The 22,113-nt window shown below is 36.7% G+C and overlaps 1 protein-coding gene and 1 long non-coding RNA gene across 2 annotated transcripts in view; one reads left to right on the top strand and one right to left on the bottom strand.

Annotated features, from left to right (window-relative positions):
- Positions 1-8,063: 8,063 nt before the first annotated feature.
- Positions 8,064-22,113, bottom strand: part of LOC143736472 (CD48 antigen-like) — a 41,221-nt gene continuing 27,171 nt past the window's right edge. Inside the window, exons 2-3 of the mRNA XM_077227175.1 lie at positions 9,208-9,516; positions 8,064-8,852 (exon numbers count right to left, since the gene is read on the bottom strand). Of these exons, the coding sequence (XP_077083290.1) occupies positions 8,560-8,852; positions 9,208-9,516 (602 nt within the window). The 3' untranslated portion in view covers positions 8,064-8,559. The remainder of the gene's footprint in view (positions 8,853-9,207; positions 9,517-22,113) is intronic.
- LOC143736529 (uncharacterized) lies at positions 17,755-21,689 on the top strand. The gene is made up of 4 exons (XR_013203472.1): positions 17,755-17,992; positions 19,642-19,709; positions 19,909-19,952; positions 21,621-21,689. It is a non-coding gene; the product is annotated as an uncharacterized LOC143736529 (long non-coding RNA).

Here is a 22,113-nt window from a genome sequence, read left to right as displayed (position 1 = left end):
ATCATCTCCTGCAGCAGCCTCCGAACTTCCGAAGCACCACTAACTCCGCCTCCGTTTCCCTCGTAAGCTGATATTAGTAGTTAAACATTCTCTATGATAAAACATTTTTTGTAAAAAATATTTTAATAAAACGGTTTTGGCGGTTATAGAGTTCTAATTACGGTGTTCAACTATAACCGTCGGTCTCACGGTTACGGTCACACCCCTAACACACACACAGACACACTCCTTCTCTCTCTACCTCTCTCTCTCTCTCTCTCTCTCTCTCACACACACACACACACACACACTCTCTTTCTCTCTCTCTCATATATACACACACACGTCTCTCTCTCACACTATATGTAGGCCTATGTAGTTATAAACTCTTTAGACTGTTAATGATTAGTGCTTTTTTTAAAAAAGTTTGTGGGTAAGAATCGTGTAAAAAAATCCCTTATTTTGGGGATGGATTTCGGGAAATCTCCCTTATTTTCAATGTTCAATGTTGACAGCTATGCCACTCATGTTTAGAGCAAAACTGAAGTGGTAAAATAGTTTTGGGGAGTAAAAACAACATACACATCGAGTAGAGGTATTAAACTTTATTCTGAGCCCACAACACGTGGCGAGTGAACCTTTATTTTAGCACCGTCAGATCAAATCCTTTTCATGTACGCGTTTACAGAGAAGGTTGCATACATTTCACCTGGCTTAATGTAAATAAATATAAGTAAATGACTTTGCTTTTTCTCCATGTGTTGAATAAGCACTTTGACAATGGCTTTAATGTAAGGAAGATCTTGGGAGGAACTTGAGTGGTGTTTCATTTAGAAGTTGTTTTTGGCAGCCATAGACAGTATAAGAACATAGCAACAGTGTCGGCCCAGATCCGGTCCACATCTAGAACGTGTGGATTGTGGATTTAGTGACGAATCATTGGTCGATTCTTATGTTCAAAACTCTTAATATTCATGGGCTTTCTATACATTGGAAACCTATCCCTACGTCCAGAAGCAAGGGGGATAAAATATTTATAGAGTGTGCGTAGTCTGAACACTGGGTCATTTTTCACTGTTTTCCACTTTATCATTGCTTTTGTTGTTAGAGTTAGTAACTTGCTGTTTTGGGACATTTGGAGTTCATCTTCTAATCAAAATGACACATTCAAAAAATGATCCAGCAAATGTTACCATTATTGTAAACCAAGTAGGCCTATTGAGGTCTCTGTGTTCGGGTGGGTTATTAATATAGATGTGTTGTACAAAATATGCTATTAGACGTTTCTAAATAAAGCATACCCTTAAATGCATGGCATATTCAATGTTGTTGGTAACAGTATTGCAAAGTAAACTTCAACTAAGTATAAATTACTCAACAAATTCTAACTTCTATTTAGTTAATTATTTTATTTGTTAATTTTACTTAAGTTAAGTAGATTTAGCCTACTTGATTCCATTTGTGAAATTTAGGCTACTTTAAAATTTGGCATGCAAAAACTTGTAAAAGGAAAAATTAATGTTTACTTTTTTTTCAGTGTGATATGTTATAGTGACTTCCACTGTTTTGACAATCAGCTATTCTGAAGAATGAAGAAAACACATGTGAGCAATAATATATTAACTTATTTAGACTCTCTCAACAATCACCATATGACACTCAACAACACTAAAAAAAAGTGTGTTGGGTTTATATGATTTAATAGTGTACATCAGTCCCATATGAATGAACTAAGTTAAACAAACATAATTTGTTCATGTAACTTTAATATCGTGGAATGAAGTCATTTTAAGTGACCCAATTAACTAGTCTCAAAGTGGATTTTAAAAGGCTCCATACAATGACTCAGATATTCAAATGCATTCATCCAAACATTTTTCATGTCTCAGAATTGAATTGGTAGGCTATCTATAGCAATTAGCTACAAATAAGACTTATTAAATATTCAGGATTACATAACTCCTTAAACATCCATGCTCCTTACATGATCCATTTAAACATTCTGTGCACAAGATTTTTATCCACATTCAAATACTTTTAATGCTATTGCAGTTCCACAATGTTGGCTGATATAAACGCCAGATATAATCACAAAAAATAACATTAGATGCTTATTTTGTGATAATTATGACATTATCAACAAGGAACTGATTACATCTGATATTGCTTTATCTTGGCTTTTTCTGCTACAACAGTGTATTATACAATCACAGATGCAGCAGCCAATAAAAGCTAACGTAAAAAGTACGGGGACCAATGAACAACTAAAGCAAACACTGATCACCACAATGGTGACTTTAAATGAAACAAATATAAACATCTAAACCTCCGTTAATTCTCACTAATATCTTCTGTAGACGTCTGTCGGATGCGTGCCAAATAGACGGAGCACAATAGAATAGTAGCGCAATAATTCTGACTAAAATTTACATATTGCTAAAATATTTGTTGTTGGAGACAATAAATGTACAATATGTGGAATTTTAAACCTACTAGTATATGTTTATGAAAGTGACCATTATAAAGGGGTGATCAAATGCAGGCTAATATAATTAGTTTGTGCTTTTCTTTTTATTTTCCTTTAGTTAGTTTGTTTTTAAATTGACTAAAGGCCAATTTTTGTTTTTAGATTGTAATGTTATAATGTTAGGATGTAATGTGATTTTAACCACTTTTTTTGCACATAATATATTGCATAGCCTACATTCCATTCACTATATTTGTTTCCTTCAATATCAACATTGTTTGTAAGATATCATTGGGCAGGATGTGAAATAACATTTTGTAAAAGAAATACAGATTTTATTTATCCAAATATAGAAAAATGTAGAAAGTACAGATGTTAAAAATCCCAATTAGTCACTCTATTGGGAGACACGCCCACTTCCTGGAACTTCCTTCACCTGAGGATAATTACCTTACTAATCAACCTCTCTAGTGTGATTCTCTTTGTGCTGACTGTTTGCTCCTCAGCTTGCTGCGTCTATGACTGTAAGTTTATTCAAACTTTCTGTATTGATATTGATTTGATAACTGTTGATTTGTTCAAAGACTTTCTTTATGGTTATGTGAATGTATATTTATTATTATAATTTGTATTAGTAAAGTTAACTTTGTTTGATTGTAGACACCAGCAATATGCAGCAATTGTAAAGCCATATTAAGGAAATGGGAGAACCAAGAAAGAAAGCAAATGGCAATTAATCACTTGAGAAGTAACTTCTGGACTCATTCCTGTGTTCTAATCGACACACCATTCTGGTAGCACTCATCCTTAACCAGTCAAACATCAAATAATATACAACAGAGATGTATCAATTGTATATTGCCATTTAACCAAAAAATACAGAGATATGATTTGTTGGCCATATCGCCAGGCCTAAGCACCACACGACAGGGGGCGCCATTGTGCCCAAAAATTACTTTTTTTGAAAATCTCCTTTAATAAAACTTTTTAAATAATCAAAAGTTATTTGTTCAATTGTTATTTGATAAATTATTATTAATTTAGATTTTAAATTAATGTGTTTAGCATTTTAAATGAGTAAAAAGTCTATTACCAAAATGGATAGAGGTGGGAATCGTTTTACCTATTTTTATACCCATTTTAAGTCTTGAAGTTAATCAATATTTGCCATTCTTGCCTGTGCAAAGTAATTAACGTTAAAATAATTTAATTTCCAAATCTTTGTCGCTCAAAATATGTCATGGTAGCCATATTTTTCGACGGTTTTTGATTTACATTAGAGGGAAAATGTGCATTAATGCACAGGCTTCCATGGGCTGAAAAATAATATTAAAAAAAAAAAGAGTTTTAAGTCTTGTAAATGTAGATTTAAGTCCTTGACCACACACAAGACAATTAAATTCTGGATTTGCACTCACAGAAGAAAGCTGCGTCTCAAAACTGAATTGAGTGCTGTTTAACGTCTTCTTGCTTGAACACACGATTATCTCAAAATGCCAGCCTTGGCAAGTATTTACTTAAACACAGTCGGTTATGTCTTGAGTGAATTTAGACAGTTGAGAAAGAAATCGAATGTATTGGATCAGTGCATTCGGTCTTAAAGCAGCCTAAAACTCCTGCTGTCTGTTATTAACGTTAATCAAACCACAACAGACAAACATAAATCACTCACTGCTCATGACTGAATAACTTTTGTGTAACTTTAATAAGGATTAATTTATAGTTGATTTATACCATGAAGATTATACAGTGTTATTTTACATTTGATTATTCAATTTCTGTACCATACTGTTAGAATACTGAATATCATTTTGCTCTAAAAAATATTTTGATTTACTTAAAGGGATACTTCAGCTCTGGGAAGATGAATGTGTATTTAATAGTGGTCATTTATATAGTAGAAATGTAAAATTATTTTTGAAATTGAAGCATTCTAGACTGTGAAAAGGCAGAAAATGTATATTTTTACTCATGTGGCTGAAAGACAACAACTCCCAGAATCCACTTGCTTTGCTGCCCTTACGAGGCCAAGCCACTCCCAAACCACGCCTACCGGTTACAGGCGGCAGTATCCGAAAAATGTCTCCACACATTCTCTAGGCTAATACATAGGCCTACTTTTGTGACAGTAAAGGTTTATAAAAAGAACCACAACCAATGTGAGTTATAACTTTTAATAAAAAATAAAAATAATAATATTAACACTTTTACACTCAAAGCTCTTCCAGAGCTTCAGCTGTTTCCTTATTCACAGTATTGTCCGTCAGGAGTCGGATATCTCCGTCTGATATCCTGGACAACACAGGTTGGCAAAACGAGACGATAGCCTTTACTATGTCTCTCGCCTTGCAGGACCCATTCCATAAAGTGACGATAGACTGTTAGGCGTCTGCGATATTGTCTACAAAACAGTAACGTTAAGCACAACGTTAGCAGTGCGAACTATTTGCACATTCAGTATGCTAGCATAGATGTAAATATAACAACAATAGCTCAGCTGACTACGCATGAAGAACATTGTGATAATGCTGAGTGTCCAAACTCTGTTCATTACGTCTTAGTAAAAAAAAAGAAAAACAAACCAAATACTCACTTTACACCAGAGGTGGGCACAAATACATCAAAAACTATTTTGTTACAAAATACAAATACTGGCTCATGAAATCTAAAAAAACGTGTTTGATGTATAGGCTATGTAGCACTTTTTGCACTTAGGCTATGTTTTACACTTAAAGCCCTGTTTTAAGATTGTTTCTGATGAAATAGAACGCTTAAGATTGAAATTTGGAGAAATGCTGCTGTCCCGTGGATTTTCGGTTTCGGTTTTAGCCCCCCCCCCACACACACACAATGGTTTCATAGGGGCACTGGAACAATCATTCATAAAACGCATTAAACTTTAATTTACAAAGACGTGAAACTCACCGAGTGGTCTGGGGTGTTCACTGATATGCTCACGCAAAAATTGCTGCAAAAGATGCTTTCCAACAGGTGTTTTACCGTTGTAGTAAAACTGTGGACCTATTTTTCCAAACGCCTCGCAACCGGACATTCTTCCGTTGAGAGCTTGAATAATAGACACTCCAGCCCAGTTGATGCCGATAATGCACCTTTGCCAATGTTTGGATAGCGTAGCCTTCGCTATGAGCCTACGGTACCGCAGCCTACGATACCGTGACTGGAAGACTACAGAAAGAATACAAACAACCCCATTTCCGTTTCCGGCGGCGGAGTAATACCGTACCTCACAGAAAATCCAATACAAGTCAATGGAGTTGGACAAAAACTACGATAAAACCTGTTGGAAAGCATCTTTTGCAGCGATTTTTGTGTAAAAATAACAGACCGAGAATTTGCGTCACAAAATCAAAATTCCATTTTAATCATAATATATATGATTAATCATATTAATCATAATATGTGTGGGTTTGTTTTACACAAGACTCTAACTGCCCTGACCGCGTGTGCATTTCCATTGTAGAATCGCGCTGCGTGCGAAATTACTGAAAAACAATAGGATTGCTGATTATTTTATACAAAATCAATATCAATATTTCTCATATGTAATACGTTTAAAAACGTGTAAAAACTGCAGATGGATTTTATATTGTGAGCGCTTGCTTAGCATGGAGATTTACGACAGACGCGCTGTTTCATAATAGTTATGGCCTATGATGTCCTTTTATGAATGACTTTACCTTAATGCCGTTTTTAAGATTTCAAAACTCATTCACTTCTTGGAGGGAGCCCGGTCTACAGGGTGTCACGTGACTTTCGTGCATCTAAGCTGGACATTGCCAACATCAGACCGAAAATATGGCAAAATCATTTACTATGGTGATTTTTCTTAGTATTTAAGTATTTGAAATACTCTAAATACACTCCCTCAAAATATTTTGTTACAAACTACATTTTATTTTTTCCACACCTGCAAAATACAAATTACAATAAACACTAAAGTAATTAAATGCGTATTTAAAATACATTTAATTGAAATACTGCCCATGTCTGCTTTACACTAAGCCGTCCGTTTGTCCATGCGGGCTTAGGTTGGCGTTTCCAATTTATCTCGTCCAGAAGAAAATGACATCGCTGAAATTCGCGACAGCAATATGACTCTCTATCTGTTTCCATAGGCGCACAGCGAGAGCACTGACACGACCGGTCCGCCCCAGCTGGAGTCTGGCCGGGTTCGAGTCAGGTCTTGCTCCCCTTCTGCAGCAGCTGCTCCGGCCGCCTCTTGTTCCTCCATCTCCCGCAACTGTTCGTCGCTGTATTGGGGCTCGTACAGGTAGCCGCGATCATCAGATTCGTGCAACAGATATTCAAAATCCCCTTCTGCCATTTCAACTTCAAAACTCGTAAATCGGGTTTAGACTACTATACAAACTTTCTACACAGAGCAAGTGCCTGTTAGCTTAGCTTCTACAGAAAGATATGGCTGACACTATCTTTACATTTTGTGAGTGAGATCCCGCCCCATATGGGCGTGGTGAAAAAATCCTCCGATGACGCAAAATTACGATTTTTGCGTCATCGGAGGATTTTTCCCAGACTAAAAATACATAAATCTCTCATATCAGGACATACATTTCCACATAGACTAATCTATTTATATGAATATAATGTGTATTTTCTGGTAGTATATAATGATTGCATAACATAAATGTGTAATAAACGTATTGGCTTGAAATAAATGGGGCTATCAAATGTGTGTAAATCAATTCTTTGGTCATAATAGGCAGGAGGGGCAATATTATTATTTAAAACTGGAAATCGGCTGGGTTTAAACCATATATATATATATATATAAATAGCCTATATATATGTCAAAATATGGCAGAACCAGTCATCAATGACGTCATTGCGATACAAGCCTCGATATACGCACTTCACTGAAATCCTGTATAGTAGAGTATATGACCATCTCTGATGAAAATGATTATGTAAAGTAAATACTACAGAAAAAAAACTAATGTATTTTGTAGCTGAATAAGTATGTTCAGGCAAGATTAAAAAAAAAAGTAAATTCTATATTAGTAGCCTATTCACTTTAAACTTGGTGTTCCCATCATGCACCGGGGCATGAATGGATGGTTAATAAGTTTGCACTTTTCACTGTTTTCCAGCTGTATTTACACTGCTTTTTCATTGCTTTTGTTGTTTGGTTTAGTAACTTGTTTTGTGACATCTGGAGTTCATCTTCTACTCAAAATGAAACATTCATATGCAAAAATTATCCACCGAATGTTACTGTTATTGTAAACCAAGTATTGAGGTCTCTTTGTTCTGGTCGGTACCACATTATTAATGTATAGTGTATGTTTCCTCTAATATCTACTTTGTTATTTACTTAGACATTTCTAAATAAAGCATACACTTTAAATTCATGGCGAAAGTATTGCAAAGAAAAAGTAGAAATTACTCAACAAATTTGAACTAGCCTATAGTTAAAGTTACTTGTTTTCTTTGTTAATTTTACTTAATTTGGTTAAGTAGATTCACTTAATTCCATGTGTGAAATTTGGGCTACTTAAAAAAAAAAAATGCATGCAACTTGTAAAAGGAAAAATTTAAGTTTACTTTTTTTTCAGTGTGATAGTGACATCCGGCACTGTTGTGACAATCAGCAGCAATTCTGAAGAAATTTATTTCAATTCTATTACTATTTAGATTTGAACATTTTCATATTTCCATTGTTGAGGTTTGTATGAGTGTCTCAATTTTTACACTAGAGATGTTGTAGCATTTTTGAAAGATCTCACACAGATATCTTCATTTTTCTTTATTCATTAATGCTTCAGCTTCATAGGAATACTTAAATATGTCTGAGCCAACAGTATTAAATCTTTTTTTATATAAACTGTGAAGGGTTTAGATCATCCAGGTTTTAATTGTGTCCAAGTTGTTAATACTGATCCTAAAATATTTTTTTGTACAATCACAATGAATAATAGGCTAACAAGATCATTTTAGGGCAATGTAACAAATAAACACAAACAAACTTGCCATTCAAAGGGTCACAAAATAGATGGCCTGTTTCTTAGTGGTCTTTATTTACTTTAAAATATAAAAAAAATGTAATTATTTAATGTTTATTAATACTTGAGAATTTAAGTATTCAACATTTTTACACAGAACCTTGAATACTCAGATTTCCCTGTGCACATTACAGTCTTGACGGTGTGTTTGGTGCTGACGGTGTTGCTGGCGGTGCAGGAGACTGTAGCGCTCTCTGCTGGACGGAGTTCGATGGTCTGGTTCTGTCCAGTCTTGACCGGATCTCCACTCCAGCTGTAGGAGGGATTCAGATCACCGGACGCCAGACACCGAAGATGAATCTCGCAGATGTTTTTTGACTCCAGCCAGGAATTATTGAACTCAATCTGTACATCTCTGATGGGTTCTGGAGGAGAATAATACGCAAAATTAAATATATTTACATTTTGAAAATAAAGGTTATTTTTTGGTGTCTATGGTTCCATGAAGAATCTTTTTTTATTGTACAAAAGTTTTGTTGTTGTTGTTATAATAGTGGAGAAACGTTATTTACACTAGAACTGTTCACTGGAAGATTCTTATGACATCACTGCGAAAATTCCCTTTTGAATCATTAATTTTAAAGGTGTTCGGTGTCCTTTATTAAGGAACTATTGAACTTCAGCTAAATGACTATAAACATATTTAACTCCAGTTCTTGAATGTTTATGTGTGTTTGCATCCTAACAGCATTGACTCGATGAATATCAAGTTAAACTCACCATGAACTTGAAGCACAATGACTTTTGATGGAAGTTGATCAGATCTTCGTGTTGCAAAAATAGAGAATATTCCAGAATCCTGGAGTTTCAGGTCTTCTATTGTTATACTAATATTGTTCTTATACATCTTTAACCTATTGAGAAATAATGAGGGATTCACCCGTTTGATCTGATCTTTGTCATACTCGACGAATTCATTTCCATTATATCTCCACGTAACTTCAAGATTTTCTTTTGAATAAATAGCAATTAAATCCAGTGAGTCTCCGACAGCTTTATGCACCTGAACTTCTGCATCAGCTCGTGACACTACAACACACAACACACAACTCTGGTTACAAATCATCACAAAATCATGTTATTTTTTCACATTCAGCATGAGATAATTATTTTGGGAACAACATCATCAGAACCAATGAGAAAAAGGAAACATAGACGGCAAATATAAATGAACCATCAAAAGAAGCTCACGACATTTGAGTGGTTTTCTATCATCACAGACCATCTCACACTTCTCACTAATACACACTTATCTTCCTAAGAACTTCGGCACAGCAAAGTCAGGCGGAAGAAAAACTTTATTCACACCGGATATCTGAATTTTATGGCCTGTAATGGTTTGTATTTACACATTGACTCGTGTATTTCAGCTTATCATCTCTGTGTCCATCCGCACTTTACAAAGTGTTTCTCTCCCCCTCCTCCTCCTCCTCCACTGCACTCTTGCTCTCTTTCTTTTCATTTTATTTATTTACTCTCCATCATCACCAGCAGCAGCCTATTATTTCATAAATGTGGCACATATGAAACTACATATTCTTCCGCAATGAATGACAAGCTTTTATCATGAATGCTGTTGCAACAGAATAACGGTCGGCTACATTTGGACACGTTCAGTAAAGATAAGACTTGAGGTTTCCTGAGCTGAACTTTTCTCTTTTCTCACAGATGAAACACGGATACGACTTAAACACAACATGCATGATCATTTGCCTCTAAATAAAAGTTAAAAAAGTAAATAAAATCGCTTTAAAAATGCATTGTGTTAAATACATTTAAACAGCAAAAAACTCCAGTGTTAAATTAACTCTCCTGGGAGTTTATATGGCTCCAGACTCAAGAGTGTAAAATGTTAAAATATGAGTGTTAAATTAGTTAGTACTAATAAGTTAATGAGATAATTAAGTGATTAATTGAGGGATGTTTGAGCATTATTGAAGACACCTGATGTTAATAAGCAGAATCACTGAAGGAGAAAATCACAAATTGTACGTCACCATTATGGAGATCAGTGTGTGCTTTAGTTGGGCCTTTGACCCTTTTATTTTTAACATTAGATTTTGTTTGTCTGCTGTTACTTAAGACAGATGAATAAAGGAAAAAGGTGATTTAATGTTGTTGATTATGTTACGATGTAGTCATCCTATGAACTTCATCACTGAACTCATTAAGAATCTTGTGACAAAGATACATATTGTTAATTACAACATCATTGTTTATACATCAAAAATCTAGAATTTTCTATATAATACAAAGGATTTCTTAAAAGTTTTTTTTCAAAAATAAAACATCTTTATTTTAAGCATTCACAGAGAGCAAGATTCAATCTATGCATCTCAACAATGGTGACGAGCAGAATATTCAATTAGGAAAAGTAAATTACATAGACAATTCAGATCATAATTTATTCATATCGCAATGCATGATGGGAGCCATTAATGAGTTGTGATTGGTGGCTGGCAGAATGCACTGCAACATGCCATTGTTGAGAATCACAGTCTGATTATTGATGTCTGTGTTTCTAAATAAAATTATTATTTATTTAAGTTTATAAGATATTTTTGATTATATTAAAATCACTGAAAGTCAGGGGCGTGTTTAGAAGGGGGGCACGGGGTGGCACTGGCCCCCCCTGGAATATGATTGGCCCCCCCTGGTGCCCTCCCAACATCATTGGGCTAGATTTACTGCCAACCTGACAATGCCCAACGCCATTGGATCAGAGCGCTGTCAATCACTGCTTGATTTGCGATTCGCAAAGCGGAATCAAAGGTCCGCGTTTTTCAGTAGGAGAGACCTCGACACGTCACTGTTTATGGTATATACACACTCAATTACAGTATATATTTTGAAATATCACACCATATGTTAGTCTGATTACTTTCATGTGTGACTGATCAAGCCAGTAACGTTAGATTTGCTAACGTAACTTCGGCAGATGACTTGTCAGTGTTATTCCGCGGGAGCACGTCTATATAAATATAAAATAGATACACGGGTCATTCCTGCGGTGACTTTCCTGTCCCAATGATTTATTTACTCATATTTTCTCTAAAATGAGTCACATATTTATAATAAATGGCTTAAATTGTAGATTTAAGTATTCTTTACCATTTAAACAGAGATAATAGGCATTAAAAATACTATTTTGTAGTTTACAGAATTTTAATTGATGTATGCATTCAATTATATCATGTCCTCAGTGCACAGTAATCAACTTCTGCAAGAAATATAAACCATGAAATGACAAAAACCTCAAAATATTTTTAAATTATGTTTTAGACTAGGCTAAATTGCCTCTAATCATACATATAAATCATGTGGAAATATAGGTATTTTTCTTAAAATTGTCTTTAATTATTGCGTCCCTGAAGTCATCTTCCACCCTGTTAGTATGTACTTTTTTGCCTTCCAAATCCGACTGCAATTTCTTTGAGACCATTTTCAAGAAGTGACTTAATTTCTTTTACCTGCTGGAATTCAACTGTACAAAGTGAGGTAAGCTTCAGCTCTCACTCCTAACTTTGTTTTTAGTTTTTGAAATGTTATCCTGCTTGTCCCACCCTTAAAGGTCCACCCTGTTAGGCTATGTTATGGAGAATGTTTGTCCTATCAAAAAAAATTAAAAACAAATCCGAATTAGTTATAAAAGTTCTGTTCATCTGTAGAAGGTTAGCTAGCTAAATGTTGATCACTCAAAGAGCTATGGCTAACTTAGCTCAGAATTTTTCACCCTCTTAGATTCCACCCTGTTAGGTCTATAAACCTAAGGGTGGAATGTGAAACATATTCTTTTCATCAAAAATTGTTTTGCTTGTTTCAAGAAGAAAAAAAGAATCTAAGATGGCATAAGGGACATATACTATCCAAGAAAAGCTCATGTTGTGATAATAACTATGTATATGTCCCTAACAGGGTGGAATATTTTTATGGACAGTGTCTAAACAATCTACCAATAATTATTATTATAGAGTCCCTGAGCTTGACCAATATGTGTTCCTTATAGTTAAACATATCACTATTTTGATAGAATGCTAAAAACATGAAAATTATGTCCTTTTTTTTCCCAACATTTATGAAGCCAAAATGTCACTGCATACCAGGAATGGCCCACATATTACTTTATCTTTTGTTTTAAAGACTAAAGGCACTATAATATTTTTCCAAAAAAAGCAGAGCCGTGGTAAACATTAAAATGTTAGAACTTTACATGCAACTCTGTGTAATTTATACTGAATGGGTTTTTGTTTATTGTTACACCGCAACAGGACATCCAAGGTTGAAACCATGTCAGAGACAGATTTCATGCAGAGAATGTTCGCCGACACAAACACACACACACACATTCAATGTTTGTGTTGAGAATAAAGCATGTTAAATGACTAATTAATGCCTAGGTGATGTTTTTTATTTATTAGAACAAAACTGTGTGGTCCAATCCATGTAAAATACAAAATGATTTTCAGGCTCTTGTTCAGTGCCACATTTAATACCATCTATATTAGGGCACTGAGCATTGCAAAGATTTTTTTAAATCGTGCTTAATATTTTCTAAACAAGTATTTATTTCCATTAGAATTTTCTGATCCCCTGTGCCCCCCCCATTTATAAAATCCTGGAATCGCGCCTGCTGAAAGTCCAATGCTGTGGAATCACAGAGCAGTTGTAATTAACAAGTTAAACTATCTCAGTAAGTTTAGATTTTCAAATCACAACATGATTATGTCAAAACATAACCAACACAATCCAATCACTTTTTGTCTTTGTTCATCCGGCTGCTATAACTCAATAACAGCAGACAAACAAAATCTCAAGAAAAAAGTAAAAGGGTCAAGAACCCAACTAAAGCACACACTGATCTCCATAATGGTGACGTACAATTTGTGATTTTCTCCTTCAGTGATTCTGCTTGTTAACATCAAGTGTCTTCAATAATGCTCAATTATCACTCAATTAATCACGTAATTATCTCATTAACTTTAACACTCTTGAGTGTTAATTTAACACTCATATTTTAACACTTTACACTCTTGAGTCTGGAGCCATATAAACTCCCAGGAGAGTTAATTTAACACTGGAGTTTTTGCTGTGTAGTTACATCGGCCTATTTAATAAACAGAAACATATATTTAATTTATTTTAAGTTACTACATGTGATATGACACATAGACCTATGGATGCATTAAACCTACAATACAATACAATTTGTTTTATGTTGCTGAGTAATGAGTTGTTAAAGCATAAAGCATACAGTACACTCCATAAATGTTCCCAAATAGAGGGGGAAATTGATAAGCCGTAGCTAATGGATCCAGTGAAAAACCCACAGCATTCATTTAGGGGAATGTTCAACAAACATATTCATTAGCTAACAGGTATGAAAGCAACAACAACAAAAGAAAGAAAAGAAAAATAGGCAAATGTGCATGCATGCAGGACAGTTGTATTTGCCAACTGTGGAAGATCTGAGCACACAGTCTCACCGTCCACATTATGAACATTCATTCTCAGGAAGGAAGAACAAACTATAGAATAAGTTACATGTTAATGAAGAACAGTTACTTGTTTTGCAATGTATAAATGTTCTTTTCCCATTGGCCAGTTTGGTCTTCATACCTATGCTCTCCATGTAATGTAATCATGTTATATTAGTAAATAAATGTCAGAGTTGTAATACCTTTTTATAGTAAGACCAATTTAACACACCATTGCCCTTTACACTAAAAATAAGATGTGAAAATTTCACAATGACATTGTGAAATTTTCACATCTTCTCTTTATATAGTGTTCCTTTCTTGAGCAGCTATCAGGATATTGGTTATCCTGCAAAGTTTTTGATTTGTCTAACTTTAATTGCATCAATTTGCTGTGGTAGTCCGAACAACAATGACACCAGTTACAATAATGACAATAATTTAAAGACCTTTTCATCTGTTCCTAACGGTTAGCAGACGACAACAATGAAAGCACAAGATGTGATGAATAACAAGTTAAAGGTCCCGTATTATGCAAAATTCATTTTGCATGCGGTTTGGACATAAATGTGTGTTGACAGTGTGTGTACACAACCACCCAATAGTGATAAAAATCCACTCACTCCTTTTTTATTAATCCCCATAAATCATCATCAGTGTCTCCCAACGACCTGTTTTCAGAATGCTGTGTTAGTGACGTCACTAAGTAGAGGCCCCGCCCACGAGTGTTGAAAATGTTACAAATTCATGAGATAATTTACTTCATGACCATATAAGCTGCTTTATGTCCAGGGAAAAGGATACAGAGCTGGTTGTACTACAAACAAGAGATCTTAATATAATAACTATTTTATAGAGTAAAATAATTAAGCCAATACGTTTTTTTATATAAAAATAATAGATCCATTATAAAATTAGGCTATTATATCCAGATTAATAAATGCAACTTGTTGAATAAAATGGAAATGCCTTTGCAGTTTATGTTTCTTTTAGCCTAGCTAACTTAATCTCCATCTGTTGTTATTTGTGATTAGAACTCATGACAACACATTGAAGAAAATATGACACACTATTGTTGAGAAGAAAATTCTTACACGTCTTCTGAAGTGCGCTGACAAGTCTGTTCATACAATGATGTTAACCATGTTAACATAGGCGTGGTTTCTGAGCTTGACACTAAAGTAGGCTATATGTTAAACTTCTTTGAAAGTTCGTCAAATACGCAGGAATATTAGCCTGGTTAAAACCAGACCTTTCTCAGTCGTAACTGAGTTAGGGTCTGGGGAAGGTTCATTCACAGCTCATTTCCAAAGGGGCGTCACCAACGGACGTCGCTCAAATGCCTCTGTAAGCAATTGGATAAACCTTAAAACCAATCAGATCGATCGTCATCTTGTAAGCCCGCCTCAACGTTTGTGATTGGTGCCTCGATTTGGAAAGATTGGAAATGAGCTTGAATGGGCTCTTCGCCAGACCAGATAATGTCTATAAGGGGAGAACTGTCACTCCAACACAGTCTCACTCCCTACTCGTCAAATGTCTGACGCATGGCCAAGGGACCCTGGCGTCACTTTTTTGACGCACTGGGTATACCTTCGGCTTCATTTTTCAACGTGCGGGGCAGTCCCATAGACTTCTATAGAACTCAACCGCGTTGAAATTTGACGTCTTGGGTCGATCACCACACCGCAACCCGTTGTCTGCCTTGTGGGTCGAGACAACAATAAATAAAAATAAAAAGGAATAGGCTACCAAAATGATCTATGCCAGGGATTAAAATGGCGGCACCCAGATATTTTTATCTGGCCCTCCAACTGGTGTTTGATGTTTAAAAACCCTCGCAATCTGATATCAAAGTGCCCTCAAAAATATAGCGCGTTCATCAGCGGTGAGTTTAACAACGCACATGGTGTGCAAACACATTCAGCGGTGAGTTTAACAACACTCAACTGCAGGTAAAACGGCATTCAGAGGTGAGTTTGACCAAAGCAACGCTCAACTACAGGTAAAACGTAATTAAAAGGTGAGTTTAACAACGCTCCAATGCGCGTGCAAGTATGCAGTTTAAGCGTTTTCTTCTCATTGGTAAACACTGCTTTATCTAAAGCATGCTGGATAACGTATTTTTATCGGAGGTTTGTTGATTTTAATATGCTACGATTGTGTTCAATTAACCATTTTTTTTTAAATTATTATTTTTATTAAATCCTCTCAATTAATAACGCTGACGTCACCGTATGGGCGATCCCAAGGTCCATTGCGATTTTCCACTCGGTAAGTAGAAGGGTTAATTAATAGAGATGGATATTATTCTTACATTTACACATCAAAAACTGTTGGATCAGGACAGAAATTGTGTTTAGAAACTTTAGATTTGTAAGTTGGCCTTTTTTATGACAAGAAATGATAGAAGACATTATAAAAAATATAGCTTTCTGCACCAAATGTGCAGGCTAGCAAAGTTAGCTAATTGAATTCAAATTCATTTTTGTCGCATATTATCATGTAAGGTACAATCATAGGGGAATGTAAGATTTTCAGATTTTTATTACATAGCCCGGGCCTCATCTATCCAACATTATAAATGTTCAGAATGAAGAACGGTGTTGCCAGATTGGTTTGTTTGACTGCCTAATTGTTAAAAATCCATTGTATTAACAATACAAATTAATTACTACATTGTATCTCATCAACATTTTTCAATATGAAATAAAACAATTTATATATACATAAATAATGTAATAAGTAATCCTGTCATAAATTATTGACTGATTCATATATATATATATATATATATAGTAGCTTCCAAAATAGGTGCACTCTAAAGTGCACTGTAGAAAATTCATGCCATAGAGACTGATATAAGTGCATGGTTATTGTTGCAGTGACACTAAATTAGCTAACAGTTAACCTTAAAGTTAGCTGCTCAATCGTTCTCATTGTTTTGGTAGAAAGCAATTATGCCAATAAGTTGTGTTGTGTTTGTTTACACTGTCTAAAGTGCACTCTAGAAAATGTGTGTGTGTGTGTGTGTGTGTGTGGTGTAGATTTCAAAATGTCTCGAAAGAAGTTCAGGCCTTGCCCCTCCTGCCAAGCACCTAACCAGGTGAGGGAAAGTCGAATAGAGCATTATGTCCAATATTCAAATATGTGGTTTTAAATGTTATACATTTCTCTTTATTAGGTCATTTGGACACTATAAAGTATACTCCTACTAAACGACCCTGTATGATAAGTGTTCTGTGTTACAAAACAGTGATAATTTAAGGCGTCTGGTTGATATCAATTTTGATTGCTTGTTTTGCACCAAATGCCATAGGCAACATTGATTTAGCCTGGGTGTCTCCTACATCTGCCACTTTCACTGTATGATAATAATAATAATAATAATAATAATCCTGTGTCAATCTAGAGATGCATATTCTGAATTGCATTGTGCTTCGTGTGTTCCTCTCTTTCCTGTATACAGCCAAATTAAACTGTATATTAATTCTACTTCTTCTCTGTGACTGTGGATCTGATGTCTCACTTTGGTATACTTTTACCAACACAGGTGAGCCGCAAAACCTGCAGCTCTTGTTTCGCAGCCATCTCCCAAAAGAAGAAAGTAGTGGCCAAAAAAGTGACCCTGGACAGGAAGTGGGGGGAAAGTGTCCTAAAAAACAGAAATGCTGGAAGAGTGGTGGACTCTGCCCATATTGCAGTAAGTAGAAATGCTCATATTTCATTAAGCAATATTATTTGTTTCACTTTCATTAATATTTTGTGATAGGGCAAGGGAATTTCCTTTTTTTCAATAGGGTGGAAAGTAATGCAGTGGGAATAACTAATGTTTGCTGTCTGCATTTATTTATTACAGGTGAAAAAACTAAGTGCATTGGGCTATGTCCCAATTCTCTTTTTCGCAAAGAAAGATAAGGCCTCTGGAAAGTGGGTGTCTGATGTGGTGACCCATCTGCTACCCACTGAGGACAACCTAAAAATTGTGGCCACCATGAGAAAGGCCTACAATTTTGTATTGATCAAAGAAGGTAGGATTTGTGTAATTTAAGTCATGCCTGTTTTTTTTATGATGGTGAAATATTGAAAATTAACATTCACATGCAATATTGTAGGGAACTCCATGACGACATTGCCCGAGCCACACCCTCAGGCCCAGCCCGATCCACACCCTCAGGCCCAGCCCGAGCCACACCCTCAGGCCCAGCCCGAGCCACACCCTCAGGCCCTGCCCGAGCCACACCCTCAGGCCCAGCCCGAGCCACACCCTCAGGCCCAGCCCGAGCCACACCCTCAGGCCCAGCCAGAGCCACACCCTCAGGCCCTGCCCGAGCCACACCCTCAGGCCCTGCCCGAGCCACACCCTCAGGCCCAGCCCGATCCACACCCTCAGGCCCAGCCCGAGCCACACCCTCAGGTCCATCCCGAGCCACACCCTCAGGCCCTGCCCGAGCCACACCCTCAGGCCCAGCCCGAGCCACACCCTCAGGCCCTGCCCGAGCCACACCCTCAGGCCCAGCCCGAGCCACACCCTCAGGCCCAGCCCGAGCCACACCCTCAGGCCCAGCCCGAGCCACACCCTCAGGCCCTCCCCGAGCCACACCCTCAGGCCCTCCCCGAGCCACACCCTCAGGCCCTCCCCGAGCCACACCCTCAGGCCCTCCCCGAGCCACACCCTCAGGCCCTCCCCGAGCCACACCCTCAGGCCCTCCCCGAGCCACACCCTCAGGCCCTGCCCGAGCCACACCCTCAGGCCCAGGCCCAGGAAAAGGAGACATTTTATATTTTAGATTTACACCCTGTCTCTCTCCCTGTGAAGGAACAACCCCCCCCCAAAAAAACGAAAGTGTAAGTTAACTGTGGTCTTAGCACACCATGTATGAGTTTCTCCTTTTTGTAATCATTATTCATGAAATACAGAAATCTTTAGGTAAATTTAAGTGCAATCAATTACCGTAGTTAATAGTGAGTAATTTTCAGTGGCCAGTCTGATACACAAAGGAGTTTGTCCTCGCATGCATACCTTTCAGTACTGAACACGCACACTTTAGGAGTAAAGCAATGAGCTTGAGGAGAGATGAATACACACACACACACTCACACACACATCAGTGGGCAGCCCAGGTAGCTTATCCCCCCCATCACTGTTCACAATCTGCTTCAATAACCTTTGGGCTAGGCAGTAGGATAATTAGGCTAAATTTCGGCTATGAAATCAATGAATCTGATGGCTAAAGAGCAGTTCATTCCAGGAACTATAACTATAACGATAAAAGCGTCCAGACAGACTGACCAGCTATAAGCAAAGTCTCACCTTGTGTTAATAAATGTGATGGCTAAGATGTGATAGGTTCTTATTGGTTGTTAGCTTTTCTTTTTATTGTTCTCAAAATCGCTTTAAAAGCGATCCCCAACGATATTGTTCTCAATGTCGTTATAGTTTATCATATTAACGAGAACAATATTTTTTTTTATATAGTTATCGTTTTTGGTGTGAATGGCCCTTTATATATGTATTCTTTAGTTATTTAGCTGTATTTTCTGACGTTTTCAAAGTTCAAGGACAATGCTTAAAGTTGTTCCCCAGGTTTTATGAAACTTTAAGAATTTAAGTTTAATTTCTAGTTTTTTTACAATTATGGTTAATTAATATTATTATTATTATTTTTGTCATTTTAAGGTTGCCGGAAATGTAGTAGGCAAAAAGTTTTCAAATATGACTCCATAACAGGACGAAGGATAAATGAGGTAAGAAATATATTTTTCATTAGGCTGTCTGATCATCTCTCCATTGTCTGTGGCTCATCTGGCATTTCACATATCACAAAATACTGACCATTTAAGCATTGGTAATTTGAGTCCATTTAAGTTCAACTGAAGGCCAAGTGGCCTTGGCCTAAAAATTATGAAATTCAAAACCTGATTATATGTTTGTGTCTTTCTGTAGGGGCAAGAGGAAGTAAGGGTGAAATGGTTACCTTGCTCTGCGTGGTAAGTACTGCTTTATATTGGTTTATATTGCCTTCATACATGTACTCTGTTTCCACTTTTTACCATCTCATAGGTAGTGGATAAAGGTTGAAATTTATATTGTAGCACACACAACTTTAAATGTACAGGTGGGTCTCAAAGTTTTGCAACCAAAAAGCAGCATTGAAAGAATTGTCATGTCCACTAGGTTTTAGGTCCAGCGTCAATGCAGCCTTCTACCTGGAGATTTTAGAGCATGGTTCCATCTGCTGACGAGCTTTATGTACATGCTCATATCCTTTTCCAGCAGGACTCTGCCCCTGCCACAGGGCCAAAACTGCTAGTAACTGGGTAGTCTCGCGTAGCCAGACCTTCAGACTGACGGCTGAAGGTCTGGAATTCATAGCAGCTTTCTTTGGTCAAGGCCCGCCCATAAGGCCGTTTGACCGACATGTCAAACAACCAATTACAGTTCGTTTCGTTCAGCGTCACGTTTCGACGCGTGGAAATGTCCCCACAACAACAGACCGGCGTGCAACAAGTCAGTCAGCATAGAAAATCAAAGAAGGAGAAGAAAACAAGCAGTAAGTCATTGATCTGTTCGTGCACGTATAACAACAATGGCGTCTGCATTACCACATCTGATACACCGAGTAAATCAGTAGGAAATGCAATCACACTTCTGCGCTTTGTTTCCCGGCGGACCGAAAATAAACGCGACACTCGCGCCCCCCCGGAAATCCGATAAAATTCAACCAATCAGATGACGACTTCGACATTCCTGAAGTGTTTCCAGTTAAGTGTACCATATGCATCAGACGTTTAGCCAACGTTCCGTGGGCGTGACGTCTGAGGCTGAGACTAGTAACTGGGTTGCTTAGCATGGTATTGCTGTGCTTAACTCGTCTCACCTGAACCCCATAGAGAGGACAATGATAGAAACCAAACCCAACATTACAGACAACTTCAAGGTCACTATCAAAGCAACATGGGCTTTTATAACACCTCAGCAATGCCATACACTGATGGCCTCCACACCACACTGATGCAGTAATTTGTGCAAAAGCAGCCACACCAAGTATAGAGTGTATGCATTAACAATTTTTGATAAGTCAGATTTGTTCATTTATTTTCAAAAGGTCGACATTTCTGTATTCCTCTTTATTATAATATAGTGAGTTGATTGATTTTTTTGGTTTTCATGAGCTGTAATCAAGATTAAATCAACAAAAATTGCTTGAAATATTGCACAATATTGTAATTGTAGACCTATCTGTATATTAATTACACTATTGGTTACACTGTTGGTATAGGGTGGATTAAATGCAGTGTCAAATATTGTCTACAGGATTTAGCCACTTGCTCTTTTCAGTACTATGCATAATTCCCCCTGTGTAATGTCTATGTAGGAAGTAGACATTCACCAATATATTGGCAGAACATCAGTATCAGCCAAGATCATCCTTGTTGACTGATATCAGCTATTGACTTTCTATGACTTTATCTATGAGAGTGGCTGATGTTTATCTGTTAATTTCATCAAGCACTATATATGTATAGGTTTTATAAAAACAATGAAATACAAGACCGTACAATATATTTTGAAAATATTTATGCTGTGAAACTATTGTTAAAATGGCTCCTGTTTTTCACTGTTCTAATGTTATTTTTTTTTACTGATACTTACAGTGGAAAAATCTGGGAGGAGACATGGGAGCCGACCTGCCAGTTCTCACCAGGTGCCAACCATGTGTAATGTCACACATTACGGGATGTGACTACTTTAGATGAGGAGGAGCCGCGTTACACACTTTCAATGGTTTCCACCCTAACATGCTGTCATGCTGTTTTTTTATTTATTTTAATTATTATTGATTTTTGTTAAAAGCTGTGTTCAAATAAATCTAAGTATACCATTATTTCTGTTTGTCTTTCCATTCACCTTGTGGGTTAGCCAATCATATGAAATCTTCAATGCATCAAATGATATATTGTAATGTGATGCACAAAGTATGTAGGAAGGTGGGACATGTTTTCATTCATATTAATTGACACCATTAAGGAACCGTTGATTCCACCAGCTAAACCATACATTTTCTGTATAAAGGGTAGCTGAGGTAGGCAGGGGTGGATAAATTAACAGGCTTACCAGGACCAGAGGTCAAGAGGGTCCAGAAGCCTC

The sequence above is a fragment of the Siphateles boraxobius genome, unplaced genomic scaffold (genome assembly GCF_051911475.1).
Source record: "Siphateles boraxobius isolate OS27281-9 unplaced genomic scaffold, OSU_SipBor_1 130, whole genome shotgun sequence".
NCBI classification, from domain to species: Eukaryota; Metazoa; Chordata; class Actinopteri; order Cypriniformes; family Leuciscidae; genus Siphateles; species Siphateles boraxobius.
This window is presented reverse-complemented; position numbering and strand designations above follow the sequence as displayed.